Source organism: Tachypleus tridentatus, chromosome 7 (assembly GCF_004210375.1).
Source record: "Tachypleus tridentatus isolate NWPU-2018 chromosome 7, ASM421037v1, whole genome shotgun sequence".
Classification (NCBI taxonomy): Eukaryota; Metazoa; Arthropoda; class Merostomata; order Xiphosura; family Limulidae; genus Tachypleus; species Tachypleus tridentatus.
This window is the reverse complement of record NC_134831.1, coordinates 13,590,676-13,604,134: the sequence shown is the minus strand read 5'-3', so window position 1 is coordinate 13,604,134 and position 13,459 is coordinate 13,590,676. Positions and strand designations below refer to the sequence as shown.

The following is a 13,459-nucleotide window of genomic DNA, read 5'->3' as shown; positions in this document are numbered from 1 at the left end:
CTTTTTTTCTAACTTATTGGGAACCTGTTTCCAGTTCCAAACTGCAATGATAGTTGTTCCTGTAAAGCATTATAATAATGGTAGTCCTTGTGTAATTTTGTGTATAATTATTGTCTTGTATTAGCTTGTAGGAAGGTGTCTGGCCAACTTCTGCACAAGTCTTCTGGTCCTTGGAGAGGATAGGTCATCCACAGGGATTTTAGGAGTTGTAGGATTTGGAAGGAAATCATCTTTTTCTTTGAGGTAGTAAAAGAAAGTTTCAAGTACACATATTTATGTTAAATCTAAGTTCAATATTATCAAATTACAGATGTAAATATATTATAAGCATCTTAGCCCTGTCTACAATAAGTGGATTATTATAAAGAAATGTTTGTGAAAATTATTGCTCAATTAGCAGGCAATCAGCAGTGATGATAAACAACATGAAAATTTACATGTGGTTTATTACTGTCTAAACCTTTTGTCTTTTATTATTACTTCTGGATCACTTAGTTTTAAAAGTATTTCCAAGCCAGCTCATAAAAATATAAACCACAAAGAGAAGGAAAGAAATAAACACATGTGAATTTAGCTACATAGCAAATAATACAGAATGCATTTTAAAATCATTGCATTTTTATTGTTGTTTGGTTGAGTAATAATACCTTCAGCATTTTCAGTGCATTTTTATATCCCACAGGTTTCGTTTTATGTGTCGCACACTGGCTGTGTTTCTTCTACTACAATTACCTGTAAATGCACCTATTCGACTCACAGAATATGCTCCAGGTCACCCTCAGACTCCACCAGGTAACAGTGGTAAACCCTCCAGTCAAGCAGCAAACTCTCTCTCTCTGTTTGAAAGTTTGTGTACCAACAAACAGTATTTTCCAATGAAAGAAGAGCTTGAAAAAATGGTTAGCTTTATCCTTGATGCAAAGAATAACCTACGTGATGGAACTCTCGTCATAAAGCAGCTGGCTGCTTTCTTTTACCCTAATTTGTTATATTTAAAAATCTTAAATAAATTGTAAAATTACTTGTGTTTCATATAGATATCTTGTAATTTTCAAAATATTGTTTTTATGTAAGTATGATGTTATAATTATGTAATGGTAAATTACTGGACTGAGTGCTAAGCACTCCAAAAAATATACATAAATATAACTTGATGGGGTCCTAACTTTGAAAGAAGTCCAGTTATTGTACATTTTTGGTTGTAAATATACAACTTTTTTCCAACTGAAAGTTATCTGTCCTGAAATAACCCCAATTTGTTTACAGAAGGTTTTATAATGACAAGGTTGTAATTACTTCCCTAGTTTTAATATTTTCTAGTATTATTTAACTATGTTGTAACAAGTAAAACTGTTAATTTTGTAATTTGCATAGAAAAATAACAAGGCTTGCATGGGTTAATTATTTAAATTTTATATCAGAACATAAGTATAAAATAATAATATAATACCTTTTCCTTATTTATCTTTAAATGCTTGGATTCTGGAATATTTGTTGATTTAGATCATAACTGTGGTAGAAAATGGTCGTTAGGGTTTGTTTATTTACAGAAGCTTAAATCTTAACACATGAATAAAACTGACCAATATATAAATGGACACAAAATATGTATTCACCATATTAAAAGAATGTGCATTTTGATTGAACTAAACAAAAATGTCTGATACAGAACACTGCTTGAAGTATTGCTTCTCAAAAAGGTTCATTAAAGTACACTGCATTAACCCTAAACATTGTAGTGTCAGTAATGTTTTGCTGTGCTGAACTAAGCTTTGTTCCCAATAGTGTTGATTTTGTGCCACAACTGATTCTTCCCATCATGTTTTCAACAATGAGATGTTTGTTGATGAAGAAACCCAGTCACCTCAGCCACTGAAAAACCTTTTAATAAAACTCTGATTTTCCATCTATCTGCATTTATAAAATTTGGTCAAGGAATAGCTCTATGACTTTGTTTAATTACAAGTTATCAACCTATCTACTATCTCAGTTTTTACAAGACCTACATCAGATTAGAAGGTGTGCCTTTTTCTTCTTAACTAAAGACAAGCTACAAGCATACTACTTGTCATGTACAGTTACAACCCTCCTACGTATTAGATATCTTCATTTTTACTTTAAGACAATATGTAGAAAATGTAATTGGAACATGTCCTCTTTTCTTTTTATATATCCTTCCACTTCAACATGACCTACTAATGAGTGGTGAAAATTCTAGTTTGACATTACGTGTGAATGTGTGTTTTGTTTTAAGTTCTTTGACTGTTTTCTCCACTTATTGTTTTATGAGTTGCAGATGTGTCTTTATCAAATCAGAACGAACTTTTTGATCTTACAAGTCAGGTAAACCTTCAAAGCCAATTTGTCAGCTGCTTTTTGAGAGCACATGCATCTTTCTCAATATATTATTTTTCTTTATTTCATCAATGAGTGAATTTTTGGTTGAGTGATTTGCTTTAATTTTTCTTGCAGCTCTTGTGCTCATCCAGGTAGGTACAGTAGGTTTGCTTTGCATAAGGTGCAGCCAGTAAAATGGCCTTTGTAATCACCACTTGCTTATTGTGGGTATACTGCATCAAAACAGACATGCAACTTCTAAGTCTATATACTTGATTCACCAACTGTTGCTTAAATTAAGATGTTAGTACATGACATGCACACATGCAGGAGCTGGCATTGTTGTCATTGATTTGAAAATCATTTCCATGCATGCTTTTTAGGTATCAATACTGTATGCTTCAACGACCTTGTCAGTATTTACTACAGCATTAAAAACTAATAAAAGAAGATAGTTATTGTTTTATGTACAGAATAAATTCTCAGCTACTTTTAAGTATCATGTATAGCAGTTTCAAAAAAAAAGAACCCATTCTGTCTGTGCTAGAGGGAATTCATACAAGGCTGACATTCTCATCTAATCTTAACTTACAACAGTATGTGTTCTTATATACAGAAAATTAACTGTCAAAACAGTTACTTTATTGTGGTTTTCACTATAAAGAATCTGCAGAACAGACAATTATCTTTTTATGTTTTCAGAGGTCTCTTACTGATGTCCTTTGTGATGACTTTGCTGCCAGAAACTTGGTCTGTAGACAGGTAGTGAACTTGGCTCTCGAAGACAGTTATCTTTGTAAATTCCATCCACTGATTTTGGTAAATAAACTCTAGTCCTACACAGTTTGTCAGCAGGACTGCTGTGGCTAGAGTATTCGTGCATGATTCTGATCTTGAGTGTTGCCATGATGAATTGTTGTTGTTTTTTTCCATCTTATTTGGGTTTTTGTTAATATACAGTAAAACTAATGGATAAAATCTTGAAAAAGACTAGCAATTTACTTGTCTGGAGAAATGAGTCAATTGTACCACATTTAAAGCAAAAGCAGCCATTAAGTAAAAATAGTGGCAGTTAATGCCACAATGTCTCATTTCACAGAAACTCTTAAAGTATCTTTCAACTGTGTGTTCTGTTAACAGTAATTTTCCTGCCTACCTGTTCCTTAGTTTTGTTTCAGTGCGAGATAGAATATGGCAACTCACATATAGTGGTGGCCCAATGGAGTCAAGTAAACTACTGGACTAGTGTGTACAGGTAGAGTGAATGTATATTTAAATTTATATGTACATGTTCCCCGAGGCCACAATTTTGATCATTTGTTAGCTAAGTGAAAGTAACATAAAAGGTAAATAATTACCTATTTTGCTCTCAGTATTAGAACTGGCTTTTGGATGTTTTGTTGCCAAAACATTACCATCACATTGCTTTAAATTAAATTAAGACTAGCACTTTGATTTTTTTTTGTAAGTTCTTTATTCAAAAACTTAATGTTAATAAAGCATAGAAAGAGAGAACTTGAAATTTGAACATTTCAGTTATAACTTCATTCTCTCCATTATGTGAGGAAAGTAGCAGACAGTTTTTTTAACACTTGATGCTGTCATTATTTATTTATGCCTCTTTAAAAACATGGGAAAGCTAGCTGTTTGGAAATGTCTGGTATGGATGATGTGTGTATGGCATTCTTGACAAAACATTAGTAGCTGGTTTCACCTTGTTATTTAAAAGTATTCAACTGACTCACTTAGACTCCAGCTGTATAATAGTCAGTATTAATGTTTTGCACTCTACATACATTAGTTATTTCTGCAAGCTTTGCATTGTGACCACACTGTAGCCATCTTTAAAATGTCAACAAAGTTACCTTTATCCCTGGTAAGCCAAATTTCTTTAAATGACTGTTTACCTATTTTGGATGTCAAGACTTTTTTTGACATTGACAAATTGACACCAGAATTGAGCATTCTCTTTTCTACTCATCATTGACTTCATTATATATTTCTGTTGAAAATGACACACAGACCTATTTGAAATACCTTAACCAGACTTAGCTTTAGATTTTAAATGACCAATAAGTTTAAATTTTTATATATAGGAGGGGTAATTCAAAAGATATCATCTGTTATGTGCTCTAAAAAAAAAAGGTCACACAGAAGTGTAGAGTTATTAATAACAGAAAGAAATACTATTTCTAGCAGTTTCTTATAGAAAATCACTGAATCTAAGAAGGCAGTGCATGCATGCTGCTATCCTGACTGAAGATATAACAAGAATATTTTTTGTAGTGACATACATCTAAACCACAGTTTCATAATTATTCAAAGCTTTTCTAGATACTAAACCTCTGATAATCACAATGTTTTGTGTTGCCAGATATTTTTTTTATAAGTTTGTACAATCAGAAAAACCAAATGCAATTCAAAATTTTGAATTCACGATGGTAAAAGTGGAAGTAAAACTTATTTGTATTAATCAGGGGTTTTCTTTAGATAGATCAGGTGGAGTCAAACCTCCCTTCAAGATTTTTTTTTGGACTTAAGGGTTTCAGTTCTAGATAACTTTGTGATCAAATAGGTAAGCTTAACATTAACATTTTTAGATAAACATGGCAAATATATCTTGGGGAATATAGTTAAATCATATTTAGAGAAATACTATACCATACCCTGTCACATAACATTCTCCACTACATTATATAACCTAAAATCTGATGAAATTAAATAATTTGAATAGGTGCCTTTTGTTTACATGTAATATAAAATGATTACTAAGAGATACTTTTTATTTTAAATGTCTGTAATGGTATGTTTAATTCAGTAGACTGTTCAAGAAAAAGCTTTTTGAACTGTTCCACTGATACTGTTGTAACAATTTTTTTTTTCCTTTTAATACTATGTGGGAATATCAATTAATTAATTTAAATAGTTTTATCTGTATTGTACAGTAACTCTGGAAAGCTATAAATAAAAAAATATTGTTTAATATATTAACAGCTTCAAGACTGGTTTAGAATTGGTCCAGTGATAGTAATTGAGATATCATTTTGACTTTAATGCATAAATAGGACCCTTATGACATGAAAAATAGGGCAATATGAAACACATTTGTATCAATATTATTACTTGGAATTTACAGCCACATAATAATGATCTGAGTGACAACCATTGAGTGAACCAGTATCAACCAACATTGCATATAACATTTCATAAAATTACTCCCTTTGTTCAAAAATTCTGTAGCATAAATACAGCTTTCATCTTCCACACAAACTATTCCAGAAAGCAAAATTCTTAAAAGTATAGTAAGTTGTGTTTTATACATTCTACCCACAATAAAATATTTGTAATTAGCCCCAGTTTTCTTATAAAAGGTGGATAACAATTTCTCACATATTAAGATTACCTTAATGTACCAGAAACAGAATACTAAAGAGGTAACTTCTTGATTTTACTAATTACACTATCCCCTTTGTATTTGATACTACCACAATCTCACACTTTTTGTAAAAATATATCACATTCCTTAATTAACACATACATCTTACTGTTAGTGTTACACTTTCAGCTAATAATAAGTGCATCCCTAGGGAAGTTGCATGTAAATCCATGCTGTACAACTGTTTGGTTCTCAAATGCAGTTTCAAAGATTTTTCCTCCAACTTACTCAAACTCAAACCCACTGTGATTAGTATACATATCAAATGGAAAACCATTAGATATGTTAAATATTGATCCAGTGGCCTAGAATTAAAAACTTTGAAACATTTATTAAATTAAATCACACATCTGGCCTTCACTCTTACCATCCAAGGAACTACATATTGCTGTATTTCTAAGGTGGGCTCCAACCCCAAAAGTAGGTCTTCACACAGCCATAAATCTAAAGCATCGGCTATCGTGATGCATTTGATATAGGGGTGAAAAACAATAAGAAAAACTATGATAATCTTAGTACTAATAGGCTTTCATATTGGCAGAGATGGGTGTGACAGCAACCCTTTTAATACTTTCATCCCAACCATGAAAAGTAGTGGGGAGATAATTCTATGATGGATGTCTGTTTTAGTTAGTTTAGAAATGATCCAGTGGTAATAGTTATGGAATTTCCTTTAAGTTGGGATTCATCTTTAGTGTAAAATCACATTTGTGTCACTAGATAAATGTTGTGTCTCAAACAAAATTCCCATAAAAAAAATGAGTGTTTACAACTGTGTATTATGTCCATGAATACAATACTTCAAGAAAATTAAGTTTTCGTTATGTCTATTATGTATCAATCATTTTGACAAACACATGGTACAAGTGCACTTCCGAATAATAATCAAACCTTATTTTATAAAAATTCTATTAAAGATCAAAAAATAAAGTTAAATCTAAACTTAAAAATACATTCACTATCACTATTAGTGACATTTAATGTTTCGTACGATGTTTAAAACTTATCTTACAATTATAATCAAACAGATCATTTGAGTGAGTACTGTTCATTAACTGATATTTTTCAACTATGTTGATTGTATCATCTTATGTAACTATAAACAAGTGTCTTCCAAATACATAAAGTAATTTTATGTTTAAAATTAAGACACACACACAAAAGAATAGAACCAGATACATATACACTAAATAAGCCCATATGTTGGTTTGATTGAATAAAGGTATATTGAACTCGGATATCTTAAATGTGTGACTTTCTATAAAGTTCAAAATCGGTTCCACCTATTTCCATTGAAAATGTATCTAATGTTCTACATTTATCATGCATCCAATCATTATCTTAGGTAGTTCACAAATTCTCAAGCACTTCAATATACACGTATTTTCCTTATGAAAATGCTATTTGAAAAGTTTATATATAGATATATTCAGGATGAAAATATTCAGATTCCATGTTTGCAAGTTTAATTAAAAATGCTATAATAGATTTAACATCAACCACTTACAAAATTACTTACATAAAAATACAATTACTTTTGTCATTTCTCTAATTTCAAATAAGAAATACTTAATGCCATTATAAAAGCAAATAAGTTAGCAAGAAAGTTTGTTGCACTTCACATACTTTTGCAATTAAATTTCAATTAAATACTTAAATGGCTACTTTAAAACGAGCAATTTTATGAAAACTAATTTCTTTTACCATACTAACATTTAATATTTTTAGCATTATAATGAGTAAAAACATAAAACCATCTTTATGAAACTTGCCAGTGTCAAAATTGTTTACCCTTCCCCCACCTAACCAGATTATGGCAAAATTGTTTTCAGAAAACTAATAATGAAAGGTACTGCTAGCAAACGTTACAAGTAAAATTATCGACTTGCAAAAATGGAACAATCGCATGGTAGCACTTCATGACTTCACATTTTCATTTAAGGGTGAATTTTCTAAACATTTCATAGCTGTACATCCTCATCAACAAAATTTCTTTACTGCAGTTTGATGATGTATTGTAATACGGTGAATGAATATTGAATGCATCCAATCTAAATCTCAGTATATGTTTTCTAGCATTGTATAAGAAACAATTTAAAAAAAAAAGTTCTGAAATCTTGTGTTTTTCAAGTGAATGTACCAAATACTTTCAGTATCAGAGCTTAGCTTGAATTTGTTACTTAGAGATGCCAATTTGTAATGTGAACAGCACATGATGCTGATAATTTTAATTTATATGTCATAGTGTTTGCTTCCATTCAATTGACACTTTATTCCAACTAAAAATACATCAGTGAGCTTAGAATTTATGTCCCGTAGTAAGCAAGAATAACTGAAAGTCACAGGATATTGTATCTTTTAATGTATTATTAAGTATGCTTTATGTAAGTGAACAGAAACAAGCGTCTATAAGAATGGTTGATAAAAGTAAATACACAAGTGAGAATGAGCACGTTCCCAAAATAATGTGATAAAAACTAGGTGGGTTTTCTCAACATCACTGATTAGGTGTGTATTAAACAAATCATGTACTTAAGTGAGGTGGCATCTATCCACAACTGTTGCAGTGTGTAATAATTCAATTACTGTAACTAAACAGGCATCACAATGTCACCCCATATGTGGGTAGCACCCACACACACAAAAAAAATATGTATGGGTGTATAAATCAAGCATCCCAATTTGTAAAAATTAACTTTTTCGGTAGTTCATACTACCCAAAAATATTTTAAATCCTGTTTCTACTATGTTTATATAAATAAATATTAATAAATAAATTACACAACTAGAGAGTTGAATAAAAATCCATTTTTTATTTATAGCTTGGAAGTGCTTGCCTTATACACTCACTGGTCATTAAATGAAGATATTACTTGCATTAAAAATTCACTAAAAAAACAGGTTCAAAGCCATTTTTAAAGGATGATAATTTACAACTTCATATTTCAATTGACAGCACTGCATTGACATTGTAAATAAAAAGAGCTCCGAAAGTATAATACAGTATACATTAAAAGCATCTACAATATTGTATGTTGTAACTTATCACTTTTGTTCTCAGTCCAAAAAAAGATTTTATGACATTATAACATATATATGAATTACTAAACTGATCGCTTTTCTGTGGATCAAGGCAATTACTTGCATATAGCCCTGGGGGCATATCCTGAAGTAGGGGCCTCTGACCCCTGACCAGATGGAGCCTTGGTGCAAGAATCACACTACCCTATACCCTACATCAGTTTACCAAAAAGTGTATCCTCCGCTACTGCCTCCTGTCATAAAACTGGATTTCTGCTGTCCCAACATCATTGAATTCCCCTGCATCATGGCTAACTGAGCAGCATTGGGAGCAACTCCAGGGGGTGCAGGCTATAGCAAGATGTTAAAATTATGTAAATAACAAGACTGTAGTACAATCTACTAGAAGATAAAATGTTTTTTCTACATTTTATGAGTTCTAATTAATTGTTACTTCTAAATTTACTGCACAAAATTCTACTTTGTGTTTGATGAAACTGGAATTTTCACTTTGATATGTAACAATAAGTTAAATATTTCCATATGAGCATCCTTTTCTATGCATACGAGGTTTTACCAAGTTACATTCACAATATATGAATAAAATAAATTTGCCATAAAAACGTTACTAAATAATCCAAATTGTAATGTCACACAAGTTTCAAGTTTATAAATTTGTAAGGCAATATCAAAAGTTAATCTTCATTTTTCTCTAGCACAAGAATTGTGACATTTGCTTTCTTCCAGTTCAACAATCCTACCTGAATGTTTAATGGCTCTTTTCACATAGTCAGAGACCAGAAAAAAATTGTGATTGTTACAGAATATCATACTTTTTTACAAGTTATTATTCCGCATTTTCTGTTTCATTATTTAATTATGCAAAATATTTAGCACAATAGTACCATTAGTATTAAAATAAGGTTAATATTCATAAAGTCAACAGCAAAAAAAACAAACCCATGTAAAGACTATTTCTTGGTTTGTGTATGCAATTTTTTGTTATTACTAAAGTAACTAAAATATAAAAAATATCAACTTTTTAGATTAGATAAGGTAAAATAATTTTTCACAAAGTACACACACAAGTAGCTTGTGTATTATCCTAATTCTATATGGAAATGTGAGCTACATGTTCACCAAGTAATGTATAACTTTTGTGGCAGAAATATTAGTTACAGTTCAAACAGCAATGAAACAAAATTTAAGTAGAAAACAGATACATACTATTACAAGTTTAAAGCTATTTGGGATAAACAAATGTAGCTTCATACTACAATTTGAAGTCATATTAGGAAGAAAAAAAATAATTTAAATTTATTTTTTATTTTTCTATGGTGATTATGAAGTCAGGTTGATCAAATTGCCTGGCTTTGTATAGTTAGGGCAGAAAATAGGTGAATCATAAAATTTTACTGAAAAAAATATTTGGAAATTTATCTACAAAGTTTTATAGATTAAGCAACTGAAGTTTGAAAATTTTCAAATGAAGAAAAGTATTTTCAATCATGACATGAAAATCATTTTGCACTGAAAAAATTTGGTACTTTGACTCCATAAACTCATGGATAAATTTTCAGAAAAAATACTCGATTAAATTTTTTTTTATCAAAATATGCATCTTAATGTTAAAAAAAGGTTATGAAATGTGTTGAAAATACACAAAATACAATAGAAGTTATAGTACGGAAACTACAAAGGTCAACTTTGGATCACAAACTCAGCCGATTCAGCCTAGCCTGTAGCAAGAGGATTAGTATCCACTGGGAAGGAAGTCAAATGTAACTTCAGCAAAAAAGCCATGTAGGCATTTAAAATTCTTCTAATGTTTAAATCTAAGAATGGAATGTAACATCTGACAGCCTTCGTTTTTCTTTTTCTTTTTTTTCCCAAAAAGCAGTTCTCTTGAAAAGATCTAAGATCATGCAGACTGGTGTGTGTGTGTGTGTGTGTGTGTGTGTGTGTGTATTAACTTTCAGTTTTGGTAAATAACCATGACATAATAAGCTCAATTTGTATAATCTTATTTATATTAAATGCATTAAATACTTAAAATAATCTTTCAAATTTTCAAAGGTTTGAGACAAAAAGAATAACAGTGGTAACTTACAGGAACAACAGGCATAGCATGCCCATCAAACCGAGCACCTGGATCATAACCTGCTGGTAAATAAACAGTTGCTCCAGGTCGAGTGGTGTACATAGAAGGAACTGTTTGGAGATATTGTGCTGGAAGTGTGTTGGCAGTATAACCATACAGTGACATTCCTCCAGGATTAACCTATAACATACAGAAAAGTCATTTTGAAGAAAATTATTCTCTCAGACAGAAAAGTAACTGACTCTCATGCACTTATAAAGTAATCCACTAGACTATTTTACAACCATAAATTTAATAAATCAACTATTCAAATGAACTTTCATCATTAACAGTCAGCATTTTATCAGGACATTTTAGTTAATTCCATATATAATTCCTATTTTTAGATGTTTGTAAATTCACCGATTTTTTTCCCCCCACTAAATTTTGCAAATAAGTTTAAACACAAAGTTCACGAGCCAGGCCTGAAAAAAATTGTACAACTTTGTTAGGAATTTATTTTGAGGATGAATGTATAACCATGTTCTAAGTCCTAAAAATGGACTAAATTGATGCCTTTATAAAACCAGGAGTTAAAGGATATTTTCAATAAAGTTATGGGTTGTAGGAATTCACAAACCTTACACCCAGAAACTGTATGTTAGACGAATAAAAACACCTACATAGTAATGGTAGAAACTGCATGTTAGATGGACAGAACCACCTACATAGTAATGGTAGAAACTGCATGTTAGACGAATAAAAACACCTACATAGTAATGGTAGAAACTGCATGTTAGACGGATAAAAACACCTACATAGTAATGGTAGAAACTGCATGTTAGATGGACAGAACCACCTACATAGTAATGGTAGAAACTGCATGTTAGATGGACAGAACTGCCTACACAGTAATGGTAGAAACTGCATGTTAGATGGAAAGAAATGCCTACACAGTAATGGTAGAAACTGCATGTTAGATGGAAAGAACTGCCTACACAGTAATGGTAGAAACTGCATGTTAGATGGAAAAAACCACCTACACAGTGCTGGTTAAAAATGCATGTTAGATGGACAGAACCACCTACACAGTACTGGTTGAAACTACATGTTAGATGGACAGAATCACCTACATAGTAACAGTTGAAACTGTATGTCAGATGGATAAAATCACCTGCATAGTAATGTTACACATTGTGTTAGATGGATGGAATAACCTACACAGTACTTGAAGAAACTGTAGGTTAGATGGATAAAATCACCTACATAGAAATGGTAACGAGTTATATTGTATTTTTTATGTAATTCTTTTAATATCGACTTTCAAGAAGGATATCTTGAATTTGTCCTGACTGTCAGCAGAATATGGAGCATGATTTTCTGATTGGGATGCATCATCATGTCAAGGATACTGCTCCTTGAAAATTCATAGTATATTTGCAAGTATATTATCACTGTTATGCTCATCAAGAATGCTAACATGTTGGAAATGTGGTTGTTGAATATTCATGCCATGTGTTTCAAGAGATCCATCAATGCACTGCTTCTTCAGCAAAGTAATTTTAACCATTCTTCTGAGACCAAAATTTTTGGCATTGTCATTAGGCCCTTTCTAAAACAACTTGGTAATTTCTTCTCTGAAAGGATTAATATACTTTGAGCCACAACAATATTTATATGCTTATTGTAAGACCAAACCTTGGGGAAACATTTCTTCACTACTGATTGAATTAATTTCTTCCAGTAAAATAGTTTCAGACAACAGGTAAAATGTATATAAAACCTTAGCCAATAAAACAACAAACCTCAATAACAGACTATTAAAACAAATGAACAAACATTTCTTGGTCTAGCTAGTGAACTTAGTGTTAATTATAAAAGTTAATACTAGCAAGCTTTTGAAAATAACTCTATCTTTTTTTCCGCTTCACTAGCTTCTTTATAGTATCCTGTTTTTCAAACTTCTTCAGTACTTTTCACATATATTTTTTACAACTGTCTCAGTGTTTTTGTCTTCTACTGAATTCCCAAATTCTCAGTTCTAGTTGCACTCCATTTTCCAGTTTTTCATAAACATTTCCACACCTCCCTTACTACGTCACTGACAGCACAACTTATCCTGTTCCAATCCAGATTTTTCTCTCACCATTACGTGTTATTAAATGTCCAGTAACAAAAATTCAAAGGTACACACGTACACATGTATTTTAACATTTCAAACCAATTTGAAATATTTTAAGTATTCCAAAATAACCAAGATGACAACAGTAGGAATAATTACATTAACAATCATATTATTATTATGAAACGTAATTTGGTTGTAACATCAGAAATAATTTCAACATGTTTCTATTACCTTTCAACACAATTTGAAATTTATTGCTACCATTTTTTTCAGAAATGTATACCGTTGTGAAGCCAATATTTTCCAGTATAATTAAAATATCCTTTTTTACTGACTTAAGTGCATGCGTGTTTTTCTTATAGCAAAGCCACATTGGACTACCTGCTGTGTCTATCGAGGGGAAATGATCTCCTGATTGTTGCATTGTGATTGTGGACTTACTGCTGTCCCAGTGAGGGAT

At 31.2% G+C, this 13,459-nt stretch overlaps 2 protein-coding genes across 7 annotated transcripts in view; one reads left to right on the top strand and one right to left on the bottom strand.

Moving 5' to 3' along the window:
- Window positions 1–5,324, top strand: part of Epg5 (ectopic P-granules autophagy protein 5) — a 98,678-nt gene extending 93,354 nt beyond the window's left edge. For all 3 annotated transcript variants that reach the window (XM_076510385.1, XM_076510384.1, XM_076510387.1), the window contains 2 exons: window positions 125–243; window positions 683–5,324. In XM_076510385.1, the coding sequence (XP_076366500.1) occupies window positions 125–243; window positions 683–1,016 (453 nt within the window). In that variant the 3' untranslated portion in view covers window positions 1,017–5,324. The remainder of the gene's footprint in view (window positions 1–124; window positions 244–682) is intronic.
- Window positions 5,325–8,566: 3,242 nt separating this feature from the next.
- The window catches only part of LOC143255152 (DAZ-associated protein 2-like), a 38,198-nt gene continuing 33,305 nt past the window's right edge, over window positions 8,567–13,459 (bottom strand). For all 4 annotated transcript variants that reach the window (XM_076510388.1, XM_076510389.1, XM_076510390.1 and 1 more), the window contains 2 exons: window positions 10,905–11,075; window positions 8,567–9,145 (listed from right to left, as the gene is read on the bottom strand). In XM_076510388.1, the coding sequence (XP_076366503.1) occupies window positions 9,017–9,145; window positions 10,905–11,075 (300 nt within the window). In that variant the 3' untranslated portion in view covers window positions 8,567–9,016. The remainder of the gene's footprint in view (window positions 9,146–10,904; window positions 11,076–13,459) is intronic.